Source organism: Cavia porcellus, unplaced genomic scaffold (assembly GCF_034190915.1).
Source record: "Cavia porcellus strain 051 isolate PalLab524CR breed Dunkin Hartley unplaced genomic scaffold, mCavPor4.1 scaffold_25, whole genome shotgun sequence".
In the NCBI taxonomy this organism is placed as follows: domain Eukaryota; kingdom Metazoa; phylum Chordata; class Mammalia; order Rodentia; family Caviidae; genus Cavia; species Cavia porcellus.
In genome coordinates, this window is record NW_026947508.1 from 6,027,307 (window position 1) to 6,043,545 (window position 16,239).

General features: G+C 42.2%; 1 protein-coding gene and 1 non-coding gene across 24 annotated transcripts in view; one reads left to right on the plus strand and one right to left on the minus strand.

Annotated features, from left to right (window-relative positions):
* Positions 1 to 16,239, plus strand: part of Kif1b (kinesin family member 1B) — a 140,647-nt gene that overhangs the window by 70,570 nt on the left and 53,838 nt on the right. For 22 of the 23 annotated variants that reach the window (XM_063235480.1, XM_063235493.1, XM_063235479.1 and 19 more), the window contains 6 exons: positions 948 to 1,023; positions 3,520 to 3,599; positions 3,968 to 4,074; positions 4,917 to 5,000; positions 5,502 to 5,682; positions 5,776 to 5,848. In XM_063235480.1, coding sequence (XP_063091550.1) covers positions 948 to 1,023; positions 3,520 to 3,599; positions 3,968 to 4,074; positions 4,917 to 5,000; positions 5,502 to 5,682; positions 5,776 to 5,848 — 601 coding nt within the window. Of the gene's footprint in view, positions 1 to 947; positions 1,024 to 3,519; positions 3,600 to 3,967; positions 4,075 to 4,916; positions 5,001 to 5,501; positions 5,683 to 5,775; positions 5,849 to 10,714; positions 15,649 to 16,239 lie in introns of those variants that run through there. The other variant, XM_063235496.1, reaches the window with a different exon arrangement.
* Positions 8,764 to 8,836, minus strand: Trnaa-agc (transfer RNA alanine (anticodon AGC)). Its single transcript has one exon. It is a non-coding gene; the product is annotated as a tRNA-Ala (tRNA).

Below are 16,239 nucleotides of genomic sequence, written 5' to 3' on the forward strand. Positions count from 1 at the left end.
GGAATTTAGCTCAGTGGCATAAGTGCCTGCGTTGCAAGCAGGCATTTGTGAGTTCGATCCCTGGTACTGATAAAAATGAAAAAGACAAAAAAAAAAAAAAAAGAATATTTTTTAGCAGGGTGCTATGGTGCACACCTGGTACTCCAGTTAACCAGGAGGCTGAGACAGGAGAGTCATAAATTTGAGACTAGCTGGGTAACCTCTTGTCTTAAAATAAGAAGGACTGGAAATTTAGTTTAGCACTCCCTGGGTTCAGCCCCTCAGCATTGCTTTCTTTCTGCCCACAACTCCAAAAAGTTACTGTTTATTTTAGAAAATTTTAAATCAGGATTTTTGAACTAAAAGGAGGGTGGATTATGGGTAATAACATTTGAGAAGGTCACATTTATAGACTGCCTCGTTTACTCAAGTTACTTGCTGATTGCTTTCTTAGGGAAAGGTTCTAGAGATATAGTTCTTCCAAATAGATGCAAATAAATGTCCCCTTCTTTGCTTTTTCTGTGTTACTTGTGTTGTTTATAAATTAGTGTCCATCTCCGTGGCAGAAGAGATGAGAGAGAGAGAGAGAGAGTGTGTGTGTGTGTGTGTGTGTGTGTGTGTGTGTGTGTTAGGCCAGGGTGTCCTGGGGTCAGCTTTCCAGCCTGGACAGGGTAGCATTCCACACTGAGCCCCCATCCCAGCCTGAGGGAAAGCTCTTGTCAGGGTACATAAAACTTTACCTTGGGAACATGCTTTGTTTTATTTTTTGACTTTACTTTAAATGTGCTATGTCTCTTAAAAATAATTCCCCCTTGATGAGATAAACACAGTATCCCACATTTGCATTATCAGCTTTAGACACGCATGGTTGGTTGGTTTTGCTTTGAACGCTTTGTCTCCCAGTTCGTATGGAACTGATTGAATTGGCGTTCTGGTGCTGGTGCTCTGATGTACTTGTTTTCTTCTAGAGAGGCCTTGTTGGCTGAGATGGGCGTGGCCATTCGGGAAGATGGAGGAACGCTGGGGGTTTTCTCACCTAAAAAGGTAGGAAGCCAAGTTATAAAATCCAACCAAATAGAAGCTCCGTTTGGGACTCGTGTGTAGCATGATGGCAGAGCATTTGCCTGCCATCCATGAAGCCCTGAGCTCAACCCTGGACTCCCCCACCCAGGTCCCCAGAACAGAGACACTTGTTTTGGTCAGTTGGGGTCCTTCATGTCTCTTGAGGCTGGCCTTTTCTCCTTGGCTGTTAGTTTAATACTTGGCTTAACATCAAATGTTTCTGATTTTATCTTGTAGTGTAGCCTTCTAGTACAAGAACAGCCTATTTCTAAAATACCTGTCTGTCATGTTTACAAAGAAAATATCTATGGCAGTAAATCTGCAGTCTTTACCACGGTTTGCATTTTTAGTCATCTCATCATTGCTTTCTCTTAAATTCCCATCCTAACCAAGCACATCTTGCTTTAGGGTGCTGCTCTTTCTCAAGAAAGCCTCCACCCACCCCTGCTTCATAACCTTTTCAAACCAATTCCAGCCGTGCAGGTGTGTGTAGGAAAATACCACTTCTCTGGCTTGTGTTATCTACAGCCTTGTACTGAGTAAAACAGTTCTAGTCCTTAGCCTTCTGGACTCCTCAGTTTCTTTTTTTAAATGTTTCCAGTAGTTACTTTCATATTTACAGAATTATAGTAATAGAATAGTTGTAGTTTGTTGCCTTTTAGTTAATTAAAATAGTAAGATACCTTTTTTGAAAAATTGAGTGACCACTTAGTTATTTTGAATACTAGAAAACCAATACCAAAACATTTTTCTTGCATATTTATGTGCAATAATAGAACATATATTGATGTGCAAAGCATATATTTTATACCACTAACAAATGGTTCTTCCTTTCACATGAACTCAAATTAGCCAGTGGAGACTTATGCATATCCGTGTATAGATCCCAACCAAGATTTCTTCTAAGGTGGGAGGAGCAGGGAGTGTTGACTAGGTTCTACAGATCAATATGAAATTCAGAATTGGTACTTTGGGTACAGTATGGGCTTTTTCTAAGAACTCTTTTGGTTACATGTTTTTATCATGGTCAGATTTTAAAAAATAAATCCCACTGTGTTATTTTCAACAGAAAATATTGATGTAAGTGCATTTTAGATACGGATTATAGAACTAGAATACTACTTTATGTGTATATTAAGATCAGTGTTTTTCAGTTGAATAGTTTTTATTTTAAGAACACATGTATTTTTACAGATATATTACTTACAGTTGCACAGATTTTAGTAGGTATGGGTCTGGTAGAGAGGCTTTGCATGTGTCTGAAGGTATTTCATAATGTGCACCACTACAGTCTGGGAGGGGCTGGGATACAGCTCAGTAATAGAGTGCTTCCATACTGTATGTGAGCCTTGGGTTCGCTCTCAGCACACACACTCAGAGCACACACACTCTCACGTGCACACAATTTATGGGGGAGATATTTTGAACAATTTGTGAAAACATTATGATACTTAATATGCCTTAAATAACTTGACCGTGTTGTGATATAAACACTGCAGAATGCCATACTGAGATCTTTGCTTTCAAAGCTTCTCTTGTTTTACTTCTGCTCATCTTGCTTTAGCTCTGTAGACCTGCTCAGAGAGGAATGTCCAAACTCAATGTTGGAACTCGTTCCTGAGATTCTCTTTCTGTTGGTCAGGACCCTGCTTGGGCCTTAAGGCTGCAGCCCAAGGTGGGCTTTGGCTTTCTCCAGCCGGCCGCGTCTTTATGCTGCAGGGCAGCTAGTGGAGAGTCAGAGGATCTCTCCTGTCTGCTGCCTGACCCCCTTGGCAGTTCCATTTCTTTAGCCCCTTGTCTGATAACTTTTGTTTTTTCCACATTTGCTGGCATTGTCTTGAGTAGATTTTGGCTCCAAGACCATGTGACTTATTTTTGGATTCCAGTGGGATCTTTTCACCGAAGAAGGTTGGTTTTAAAAAAGATTTTAGAAACGTAAAAATTAGATGAGTATTTTTAGAAAAAATTTATATTATTGAATATCAATAATATTAATATTTAAAAATTTCCTTAAAGACTAGTAAACTAAAGTCAATGCCTGGGCCCATGGAAGAACTACTGAAAATTATAAAAGGAAATGTTGGGGGTGTGGGGACGTCTTCTTCATAAAGCTCAATGAGAAGTAAATCTTTTTTTTATTTTGAGGTTTTTGCCCAGGCATTTACAGAAATTGTAATTAACCCTTCCCAAGAACTAGTATGTCTGAATTTTTCCTTTGTGCTTGCTAAGCTTGGATCTCATCAAGAGTTGGGTCCTATTCTTCATCCCAGAACTCATGTTTTTAAATAGGCTGCATTGATGCGCTTTGGGAAGGCCTGAAGAGAGTGTGTTCCCGGCCTGTGGAGTCGTAACTGCCGGTGAAATCCCTGCCCCGGAGCCTGCGGGGCCTTAACAAAGCTGGGTCTCCCACAGCCCCTGTGCCTGCTGCAGTGCTCTGCGGTGCCTGGCTTCCGGCTGATAATTTCTAATCTTTTTCAGACCCCACATCTTGTTAACCTCAATGAAGACCCACTGATGTCTGAATGCCTACTTTATTACATCAAGGATGGAATTACAAGGTATATTATGTTTCTTTCTGCTAGCTGACTAAATAGCTGAAGGAAAATTGTTGAAATTTTTTGGTAACCATTTGCTGTTTCTCCTGCGTGAAATAATTATAAACTGTTTTCTCTGCTCTTTCCAAATTATGTAAATGGAGCCACTTAACAGAAGACCCTAAATAAATCTTTCTTCCTTTTGTAACTTCTATTCATGAGGGAGGTTGACCACGTATGAGAACAGCATGTACTGTCAAAAGCTTCCTATACAAAGAGGCGCTACCTCCTTTGTGCACGCCAAAGGGCGTTCTCTGGGAGAAAGCAGCTCGTTGTTCGCAAGTGCTCTTTGTGTTGGGATTTCCCTGGGAAACTCTGGCTCTTGTGTTCAGGGTTGGCCAAGCAGACGCCGAGCGGCGCCAGGACATAGTGCTGAGCGGGGCCCACATTAAAGAGGAGCATTGCATCTTCAGGAGCGAGAGGAGCAACGGCGGCGAAGGTGAAAGTCCCAGCTGCAGCTTTCCCAGCAGCTTCTGCTTCCTAAAATACGAGAAACCCTAAGACTTGGGGTTCCCTGTCTCCGTCGTGCTGCTTTCTCACACAGTCCGTTATTGAACATGGAGAAACCTGGGCTGTTGTAAATACAGGACAGCTGCTTTACATGAAAATAACATGGACAAAAGGGGCCCTTTTGTCACTGCCAGGAACTGAGCAGGACGCAGGCATTGGAGTTGGCCCGGAATGTTAATCATCTAATCTTTTAGAAAGAGAGAGAAGGATAAATACTGTGGGTAGTGGGTCATTTGAAGAACCTCAAGTCTTAACCCAGTAAAAGTTATTTTTATCTAAAAGGAAAGAAAAAGTCTCAATTTTTGCCCAGGTTATTAGCAAAACAACAACAGTCTAATGGTGTCTTGGGAGCTGGCTTGCAAAGAATTCTTCCTTAACCAATCTTTAGTTCCCTTTTCTTCTTAGCATACAATTCTTTTGTAACCAAAATACTGTACCAGCTTTTATCTTCAGCCCTAGTTATTACTTATGTCCCATACTTGAGATTTTTGCTGTGCTCGGTTTTATTGACCAAACAGTCAGGTATTTCTCACATTCTTCTTCTGAGATGTGTCACATGTATTTAAATGTTTCATCTTGGCATGGCCCTGGCAGCCCTATGCTGGACTCATTCTAGTACCCCAAAGAGGAACTGCCCTCTAGAGATAGACACTTCAGCCACGTGTGTGGTTGTAGGACTCTCTGAAGCTCCCTTGAGACTCAATAGGAAAATGCTTCCCTTTGTGTGACCCTGGTGGGCTGTGGTGATGACAGGAGTTTATGTTCCCCCAGTTATTGTGACTCTGGAGCCCTGTGAGCGCTCAGAAACCTACGTGAATGGCAAGAGGGTAGCCCAGCCTGTTCAGCTCCGCTCAGGTGAGGCTCGGAGATGTTTGAGGTTTGCAGCAGTGTACAAATGGCTTGTGCTAATTTCTGACTCTGTATAAAGGCTGATCCGACAGTTGGCATTAATGTATATGTTCTTATAAAACTTGAAAAGCTGTCTTTTTTGTATTATGGGAATGAAATTATTAAACCAGATGTGTTAGTCTTAAAGAATATTATCTTTAGTGCCGAGTGGGATAACATATGCCTGTAATCCCAGCTACTCAGGAGGCTGAGGCAGGAAGATTGGGGGGGTTTGTGGCCAACCTGGGCTGTCTCAAAAATTCACGAGAATGAAATAATGGGGAAAAGACTATTTTTTTTTTTTTTTTTTGTCTTTTTCGTTTTTATCGGTACCAGGGATCGAACTCACGACTGCCAGCTTGCAAGACAGGTGCTTATGCCACTGAGCTAAATCCCCAGCCCCTGGAAAAAACTATTTAAAAATTGATCAATCAATGATTCTGTAATCCTGTTTCTGTTTTGTGCTAGGAAACCGTATCATCATGGGTAAAAACCATGTTTTTCGTTTTAACCACCCGGAGCAAGCCCGGGCTGAGCGGGAGAAGACTCCTTCCGCTGAGACCCCCTCGGAGCCTGTGGACTGGACGTTTGCCCAGAGGGAGCTCCTGGAGAAACAAGGGATCGATATGAAGCAGGAGATGGAAAAAAGGTAATGCACAAAGCCATGTGCAGCACAGGTGGCGGTTTACACACAGCATTTATGAACACTGGCGATTTAACAATTCCGTTTTTTTCTTTGCAGACTACAGGAAATGGAGATCCTTTATAAAAAGGAGAAGGAGGAAGCAGATCTTCTGCTGGAGCAGCAGAGACTGGTAGGAGCCTCTCCTGAGTCTGCTCACAGGAGGGAGGGCAGTGGCCCCCGCCCCATCCCGTCAGAGTTGAGTTTACGAGGCTTACGGGTGCCCTACACCACTCTCCCATTTCCTTAGTGGAGGCCTGGCTCTCCTGGTGGCTGTAGTCTGAAAAACTATCCATAAAGCCTCTCCTGTCTGAAAGTCAAATCTTTATTTGTATCACAAGCAAGTGTTTTTTGAGGAAGCGGAGTTCTTTTGGTACCTTTGCCTCTTGGTAGTGGTTTTTGAATCTGCATCAGTGGTGGTCCTTTTCATGATAATTACTTTGAATGTTGAATTTGACGGAGTTTGCCTTGGTTTTGTTTTGATCACCTGATAGTACTAATTCTCTGCTCTTGGGCTGACTTGGGGATTGTTCTTGTGCTGGGCAGTTTTTTTTTTAAGTTAAACTGTGTCTAAAAGTGTTGCTGCACAGTTGCATGTGTTAATCCTTTTCTGTCCCCCTGCATGGAGTCTGAATTCTTAATAAGGTTCTCAATGTCATGTGTGGTAACAGTGGGAGCAGGGGCCACACGCTGACTTCAAACAGGAGAGGGGAGCTGCTGATGCTGGGCTAAGAAAGGATTTGGGGCGCAAAGTCAGTTGAGGACCCCAGCTATAATGCTAATGGTTTTAGCATTTTATGATGCTAATTGACTTTTCAAGGTTGATAGAAACTGAATCTCATGAATAAGTAAATTGATCTGTTAGTAGATTTTCACTTTTAAAAATGACCAGCTTTGGTGAACAGAGCCCTGGTGTAAGAAGCTCCTGGGCATTCATTTGCTATTCCATGGAAACAGTTTAGAAAGGTCTCATATTTAGAGATTCAGGGTCTTTGAAGATAATGGGACATTAGAGAGGAAACTGAGGTCCTGGCTTTTTTCTTTAGCATGAATTACAGCATGTAAATTAAACAACCCTGCTCTATCTATGCTTTGGAGAAGAAGGGAATGTGACATTATGGGCCAGAAAAGTCAAGGGCCTGAGCCAGAGTAGCCTTTTCCAGGAGGCTCAGCTCTTGGGTGAGCAGTAGGTTAAACCAGTTAGTTTGGTGTCTCGGAAATGACAGTAAAGCCTCCCAAGAGTATGGCTTGTAAAGATAAAGTGTTCGGGACAGATAATGCCAGTGTCACAAATAGTCCCTGTCTGAGGCCCACTTGGCATTGCTTTAATGAAAATAGATTTTGCTATCATATGACAGGGCTTAAAAGGCTTGTGACACACGAAGGAGCCTTTTATCTTAAAGATGCAGTATAATCTAACAACATGCCTCTGATGTTCTGTGAGAGCTCGAACGAGGACAGGTGTAATTAAGCGCTGTTATTAACAATCCTGTCTTATACTTGTGTAGTGCTTAATAATTTACACAGAGCTTTAACATCCATCGTTTTATTTGGTCCTTAGAGTGGCCCTCCTTAGTTGGTGTGTAGGTAAGACCCTGTAACATTACCCCTGTTCATAGCCAAGGAGACTAAAGGCTAAAGTAATGCCATCTTGCCCACTCTTAGACACCTGCCAAGTCAGGGGTCTGAGGCTTCCCCTGGGTCTTGCTTTCACAGTCTGCCCATCAAAGCAGTGCTTCTCAGCCCCTTTGGAGAGTTGTTGAAAGGCATATGTTGAGTGAGGAGGTGGGGTGGGGGCTGGAGTTCTGCATTCCAACAAGCATTTGGTGATGCCAGTGTTCCTGGTCCATGGCCACACTTTGGGTAAGGAGGCAGGAAGGGATGCCTGATACCTGTCCATGACCAAGAACTGGTGGGCATTAAGAGAAAACAGCTGTCTTCAAGCTGCTTAGTTCCCAGATAATCAAGTTCTGGTTGTCGTTTGCTCTGTGTATCTGAAAGCATAGTAGGGTTTCAGGAGCATTTCTGCACAGCAGGAAAGTTTCTTTCCTCCCCCCAAAGTCTAGCTGTCTATTCCACTGAAGTCTGTTGGTATTAAAAGAAACTGATTTTCAGCACTTTCACTGAAAACATACCTACCAGTAACAGTACTGAGCAAAAAAAATGTATTTTTATGACCCAATATTCTTCAACCAATACATATATATCTAACATATCCTGTGAGTAAAGATCAACAGGATACAAAGGAATTATTCAATAAATATTTTTTGTATAATGTTAGCATTAAAAATGGACTTCGGCTTACAGGCTTCTATGAGGGTTCCCCAGATGCGTGTTACTTTTTTATGCTTGCATTTTCATCATGCATTTGAGTTTCTCCCTCCCTTTGTGTAGATGTGTAGAGTCTCTTTAGGAGACTCACTTTACATTTGATATTTAATGAAAACAGAAGACTCATTTAGGGATTTGTAAAATGGCCAAACCCAAGTGGTTTTTCCAACCTCGTAATCAGTGAATCTAAATATCTTTAAATCTTTTGGGGTTTTTGCCATGAGATAGGACTTTATATCTTTGTACATAAACTCTGCATAAAGTTTTTAGCATCATGGTCATGATGTGGTAGGGTGATACACTTGAACTGTAAAGAGAACATACTCCACAGAGTCAGTTTGACATTGTTTTAAAAACAAAACTGTGGCTGTCTGATTTAACTTGAGTTCTTTTGGAATTATGTAGACTGTCATATATATTTTATTTTACAGTTTAAAGATACAATTTTCTCTCCACTCTGATATCAAAGCAATGATTAGAATAGTTGTCATTTCCTAAATTAGATAATACTCATTTCATTCCTAAGCAATCATGAAAGAAAAATCATGGGAAAAAAAATGATAGCTGTCAGTTGTATGGGTACAATCAGAGTTTGTTTGTGTTCTGTAGATCTCAGTAGGTACATGTTTGCTGAAACAAACAAACCTCCTCACATACTTTTTCTCTAATGTCTGTTAACATCGTCTTCACCGACATTAGCCACTCTGCTTTTTCCTTTTGCAGTGCTGGGACTCGAACCCAGGGCCTTGTGCATGCTGGGCAAGCGCTCTACCACTGAGCCACACCTGCAGCCCATTTTGCTTTCTGAAACTAAAAATGAAAAGAAAAAATATAAAGAATCTATAAATATAGCTATGTATTGGCTTTTGTTAAGTTCTCAAATAGGTGAGGATTATTAAATGGGTTCAGGACCTATTTGTTTATAGGCCAGTAGAAATGATACATAGCAGTAGCTTCACATTCAGAAGCCAAATTACATCATTTTATTAAACTAGTTTTTCTTTGCCTAGATCTTTGGTCTAGAAAGCAAGATACTGTTTATTAGTTGCAGTTCCTTTTTTTTAAATTCTTTGCTAGAGCTATCTTTGGTTACCAAGCCAAGAATCCTTTTAATAATATTTACTGAATTATTTTAAACTATTTAACATTTTCTTTTCCTAGAAACTTTTATTTTCTGAATGGAAATCCTGTTATCCTGTTACATATTTTTTGGTTTTTTTTTTTTTTTTTTTGAGATCAGGTCTTACTATGTAGTTCAGGCTACCTTTGAACTGGCCCAGGTAATTTTTCTGCCTCAGCCTCCCAGGTGCTGGGATTATAACCATACATTACCACACCCGGCCTTGTTATTATGTATAATTCTAAATCCAACATTTCTTTTATATAGATCCAAATTAAGAAGATTTGCCTGTGTTAGTTAAGAACAGTTGGCTATTAACTAACCCTTAAAACTATGTTGTTGTGAAGTTAGATTGCTACTTTAGGCCTAAGTAAAGTTTTTTTTGGAAGAGGTAATGCTACACAGACAGCTGGAAAGACAAGAGTTAGAGATACATTTTTAAGTGGATCCATTTTACATGTGCACAGTATGATTTTTGTGTTAATTGGAAAATTTATAAAAGTATGTTTCTCAAATAACTAGAAATGCCATGGGTTTTCTAGATAAAAAAAAAATCTGTTAAATTGTGTTTATTAAAATATGCCATTACCTGGGGAGATTTTATGTTTAAGTGGAAGCATATTTGTGAAGCTTAATTTTTGTTCTGATAATTTATTTCTCAGAAATTTGGAGGTGAGATATTGGGTGTATGAAAACAATAAACCAGATCTACCACATGGATTCTTTATTATCCTTCCTTGTTCTCTGGGTAGCAAAGTATAACATACAATTGAAGTAGATTAATTTAACATGTCAAAAGAAAATAGCAAATCCATTGTCTTCTCCTAGAAAGATTAGATTCAGAGTCCTTTCTTTGCCTGACAGGAAAAAGAATGTGGTTAATAAGCACCTCGAGTGATCTGCTAGCAGGGATTCTTAGCCCTTTTAACATCATCTCTGTTTGCTTCTCTTTCTACTTTCCCATCTAACTTTTTCTAGGGCTGCTCTTTTTAGTAAAGCTAAACAAACTTGGCGTCCTTCAGCCTTACTAACCTTTGTTAATCTGCCTGCTGTCACATCTTGTATGACATCTGTGCTCACTCACGGGGGAAGGAGATTCTGGAAGAAGCATCAGCAATAACCAAGGCAAATGGGGCAGTGGCTGCATGGACCGGTAGCAGTGCGGGGCCGAGGTTCTCCTGGTTCCTGAGATGGTGGCCGTGCGGCCTCAGCCCAGGAGCTTCGCTCCCTGTGTCAGCCCTGCTGAGAAATTTGGTCACTGAGCCAGACATCGAAAATTGGGATTAGGACTCCTAAGTAAACATCTTTACGTTAACAGTAATAGTAATCGACATATGCATATGTCTTAATGGACTTCCACGTCATTTAGGTTTTTTTCATTTTTGTTTTTTGATTTGGTTTGTCTTTTAGTTTTTTTATTTTTGGTTTTTAAACTTGGTTAAGGCTTTTTTTTTTTTTTTTTGCTTGCTTTTTCTTCAATTTGATTTTCTTTTTTACATTTTAATTTTGGTTATTTTGGGGCCATTTTTTGATTTTGTTTTTCCAAAGGACGCGGATTCTGATAGCGGGGACGATTCTGACAAGAGGTCCTGTGAAGAGAGCTGGAAACTGATTACATCTCTGAGAGAAAAGCTACCTCCTAGCAAGTTACAAACAATCGTTAAAAAATGTGGGCTCCCCAGCAGTGGGAAGAAGCGAGAGCCAATTAAAATGTATCAGATCCCTCAAAGAAGGCGCCTGACTAAAGATTCCAAGTGGGTCACCATCTCAGACCTTAAGATCCAGGCCGTGAAAGAGATCTGCTACGAGGTGGCTCTCAACGATTTCCGGCACAGTCGACAGGAGATTGAGGCCTTGGCCATTGTGAAGATGAAAGAGCTGTGTGCCATGTACGGGAAGAAAGATCCCAATGAGCGGGACTCGTGGAGGGCAGTGGCCAGGGATGTGTGGGATACCGTCGGCGTGGGGGACGAGAAGATCGAAGACATGATGACCGGCAGTAAGGGTATCACAGATGTAGATGACCTCAAGGTCCATATAGACAAGCTGGAAGATATTTTGCAAGAAGTCAAAAAACAAAATAATATGAAAGATGAGGAGATTAAAGTCTTAAGAAATAAAATGCTCAAAATGGAGAAAGTCTTGCCGCTGATTGGATCTCAGGAACAGAAGAGCCAAGGGAACCACAAAGCAAAGGAGCCTATGGGTGCTGCTGTCAGCGGCAGCCCTGAGAATGAGAGCAGCAAAGGAGACGGCAGAGAGCTGGGCAAAGAAGAGCGAGTGTCCCAGCTGATGAACGGGGACCCGGCTTTTCGCCGGGGGCGGCTGCGCTGGATGAGACAGGAGCAGATCCGCTTTAAGAACCTGCAGCAGCAGGAGATAACGAAGCAGCTGCGCCGGCAGAACGTGCCGCACCGGTTCATCCCTCCTGAGAACCGGAAGCCCCGCTTCCCGTTTAAGAGCAACCCAAAGCACAGAAACTCCTGGAGTCCTGGGACACACATCATCATCACGGAAGATGAGGTCATCGAGCTTCGGATTCCGAAGGATGAAGAAGGAAGAAAAGGAAGTAAAGAGGAGAGCCAAGGAAAGGCGGGCAGAGCCGCGTCTAAGGATCCCCAGTCGGCCTGGGGCTCTCAGGGCACAGGAAGTCAAGATCACATCCAAGTGAGCAAGCAGCATCTTACTAGTCAGCCGCAGCCGCCCCAGCTACGCTGGAGGAGCAATTCTCTCAATAACGGCCCTCCAAAAACCACGCGCTGCCAGGCCTCCCCCTGCTCGGAATCCCTCCCCCCGCATCCCGGGCAGCCCCCCGCCGACCTGCAGACTTTCCAGGCCAAGCGCCACGTGCACCAGCACCGGCAGGCTTACTGTAGTTACCCCCCCGGGGGGCAGCCCCTCGGAGCACAGGCCGAGGGTGGCGCGGCCGGGCCCTGTCAGAAGCAGACTGACAAGCCCGGCCACTGTAGCCAGTTCGTGACACCCCCGAGGATGCGGAGACAGTTCTCAGCTCCCAACCTCAAAGCTGGCCGGGAAACCACAGTATAAATAAACTACTGGACAAACTTGAAATCGTAGTGGAGGCACATTAATGTTAGTCATGGTCTCAGTTGGTTCTATCCTTGGCCTTTGAGTTCATGTTACTGTTTTAATGTTGTGTTCCTACAAATATTAATTGGTTTTACATTGTTACAAACACTGGTAAACATTTCAACACCTTTCCTTTTGCTTAGATCACATCAGTGGGCAGTTTCTGGAATTCTGGATAAAACACTGAATCCAAGATGTTTTCTGAGACTTTCTGCCTACCTTGGTGCCTAGGTAATTAATGTATACTTACACTGACTTGTCCTACGGGTGTAAGTTCGTTATGCTTTTGGAGTGCTTATAAATTGATCTGACCTCCAGAAAGATTTGCCTCTTAATTTACGCAGATATTCAAAAGGGGAATTTGATATGTAGAATTCAATGTCTGTTATTCCCCATAAATAGTAGAAACCGATTTAAAAATTAACACACGACTGTGTGGACACAGCTTTGGATTTCTTCGTCCATGAATCTTTCTTTTTTAAATACAATCAGAATTTTCAAAATCCCAAACTAAATGTCATCAGACATACTTTGTAGTGCACAACTTTGTGTCTTCTGCAATACCTCTGCATCTTATTCTGTACTTTACGCAGAACTGATTCAGTAGTTTTTTTTTAATGTGTCAGAACGCATATAAATTTGTCATGAAAACAACATCTTTCCATTGGCACCATGTCTGGGTTTCTGTTTGTGATTTACAGTTTGAAATTTAATGTATCATTTTATATACTATTCACCAAAACCATGTGGACAGAAATACCAGCAGAACACTTGAGTGCTTCGAGCAGTACACACATGTTTGTGAGGAGATGTGTGGTGGGGAAAGGAAGCAGGGGAGAAGGCTGCCAGGTACGGCTCCTCGCTTCTTCTTCTAGCCGCTGATGGACCAGTGAGTCAGTGTTACCCGGCGGGGCCCAGCGCGAGGCAGGGGGAGCCAATTAGCCACCCTCAGTTGGCAGCGGCGATGCTCAGACACCGAGCACGGAAGGAAGCCTTGATGACGTTCATCCTCTCAATACCTCATTTGACTGTGTTGTGGTCTCAGTTTGTCTCATTGGAGAATCCACTAAAAATAAGATTTATTTTGAAGAAAAGACTAGTTTCCTTCTTCATCTCGTGAACTTGTCGTAAGTTTTCGTAAGAGGCGATACAAAGAGCCAGAGATCGCCTAACCTTGCGGTGCCCAGTTCCCTAAACCCACGACTCATCTGTCAAACATTCGTCTCCCAGTCGGGGTGAGAAATTGCAGCCAACGTAGCAATTATCCTTCAAGGGAGCCTTCAGGATTGTGATTATGTGGTTATTTTTTTCTTTGTGTGTGGGCACTATGCTTTATTAGAACACATTATTTTTAATCGTATTTTTTTCTTTGCTTCTAAAAACATAAACTTTCTTAAGGCACAGAAAGTTGCTTCCAGTTTTAATTTTCTTTTCCCTTAAAAAAGAGAACCTTCGGGGGATATTTTTGCTTCCGTGGCCAGAACAGTTGTAGCCTTCAGCAGCGGTCTTGGTGCCGAGGACACGTGGGCAAACGATGCTCCACTGGGGTGACAATGTCCCGTGCTGTCGGCTTTGAGCATAGTCCTTGAGGGCTACTTCAACTCCGTCACTTCAGTGTATGCTTTGCAAATCCCAGGGGTCCTTCTCTATTCTTTAGACACAATTATGTTTTTCCTTTCTTGTTGAAAAATTCATTTGCTAATAATAAGTTAACAATTACTTAGCTTTTAACTCTGTAGCAGAGTGGGCCGCCATCTCCCTACTGTGAGATAACGAGCACGTGTTTTCCACCCCTCAGAAGGAAGAGCTTCTCTCCCTGGTGAGCAGGTGGCACTGAAGTAAAGAGTTCCATAATCTTTCATGCGCAAATGTGCGTTGTGATCAGGACTGCGCCCAGAGTAGTATTCCAGAGAATTGGATTTTTGTTTGTGCTTTACCTGCTCATCTTTGTGCCCTTGTGCTGCTGAAATGCTTGGACATCTAAGGGAGCCTTTAGTTTTGTAAGTGATCAGGAAGAAATGAGCTCTTGATGTCCCTCATGCATTTCAGAGCAAACTCATCTTAGAGGATAACTCGGAGTGAGTTACTTCACTGGATGTAAGTAACTAACACACATGAGTCGGCATGGTAGCACATATCCATAACCCCAGCTCGCACTCTCTGGGAGGCTGAGGTAGGGAGATGGCGAGTTGGAACCCAACCTGGACAGCTGAACGAACTAGCAAGCTCCTGCCTCAGAATGGAAAATGTTCAGAGGGCTGGGAACGTAGCTCAGTGGGAAGACCCAGGATTGCAGCCCCAGTACCACCCAAACAAAAGCAGCAGAAGTAACTAGTTTGGCTTACTAATATAGGCCTGCTGTTTCTATTTTTTTACATCTAGCCTCTCTGTAAGCTTCAAAACTTTAAAACCAAAAGGGAAGTGGTCATTATTAAAGCTTTTTTGGCAAGTGCCGGGGGGTAACCAGGAATCAAGCTCACTACTTTGCACTTGCCAGGCAGGCATTTGTGCTGCTGAGCTATATCCCTTGCCCAAGCGTTGTTTTACTACTGAAGTATTCCTAGCTTTTATAGGGAAATGAAAGGAAAAGTGCTTACACTAATGAAATTATACAGTGATCTGACACTAACATGAATGTAGAGGAGTCCTAGTTAATTGGTTATTTTGCAAAACCCAAGCAGTATTCCTTGAAGGTAGATATTCTGTAAGAAGTCTAACCAAAGGGCATTTCCTTTCCCCTCACTTCTAATTCTTTCTAGCACAATGAATTGTTTACTGGGAATACAGTGAATGGGGATTGTTGTTACACTGAAGTGACTGTTGATGCTTTAGTGTAGGGCAGTGCTTAAAAAACCAGCCCTGCATTTGTCACACGAGTGCCTGCGTCCAACGCTGTCAGACCACGGGAAGCTGTCTAGACACCCACGGTCAGCTGTTGTGGCTGGTGCCTACCTGGCCTTTTGCAGACTTGCCTTAATTTGTGGAAGAGACTAGACAGAGGGGACGCTGCCTGTGTCCTGCTGTACCTTAATGAACAAGCCTTCTTAGGCACAGCACAAAGCAAGCTTTTGTCTATGTTGTTGGAGCCAAAATTGTTATGAGCAGTGTCCATAACTGTCTGGTTTATGTCATCTTTCCCAGATTTTGAAGTCTGTTCTAGATATAGTTTGGACCATCTTAGGTTGTGAAATGTAATGAAATTCCTCCCGTTATTACTGTAAAAAGAAGTTGTGAATCTTCTTGTCACTGAACTGTGGATTTCCCCCTCAGTTTCTTAAAACAATGCTTGAAGATTGTCTTTGAGTGTATGATCTGCCTTTTCAGAAAGAGTGAGTTAGTTTGTAATGTAAATAAAGTCCTCATTCAATAAAAATTGAAGTCATCTGTTAAAAGTGTGATTTCTCTCTGTTGGGAGGAGGGAACAGTGAAACAAGGTAATAATGCTAATGAAACCTGGTTTTGACTTTTATTTGTTGCTTTTTTATTTGAAGGTTATTGCATACCAAGCCTTTTTTATATTTGTATATGGACTTGTGTTTTAGCTTTTCTCTTTGCTGTCCTTTTCTGTTTAACAAAATTCTATCTTATACTGGATCTTTAAGCCTTACTTTATGCTGCATGTCTCTTAAAAGTCTTTTCCCAGCGGATTTAGCTCAGCGGCATAAGCACTTGCCTGGAAAGCACAAGGTCATGAGTTCGATCCCTGGGAAAAAGTCTTTTCCCATATATGATGAATAAATGTCACTTTCTGAGGCCAGGGCTGTAGCTCAGTGGTGTAGTGCCTTCCTGGCAAGTGTGAGGTCCTGAGGTGGATTCCTGATACCCAAAAGAAAAAGTCACTTTCTGAGCCAAGTATGGTGGTACATGCCTGTAATCCCAGCACTCAGGAGGCTGAGGCACAAATATCACAGTGAGTTCAAGGCCAGCCTGGGCTACAAAGTGAGTTCAAGGCCAGCCTGAACCACACACACACACACAATCAC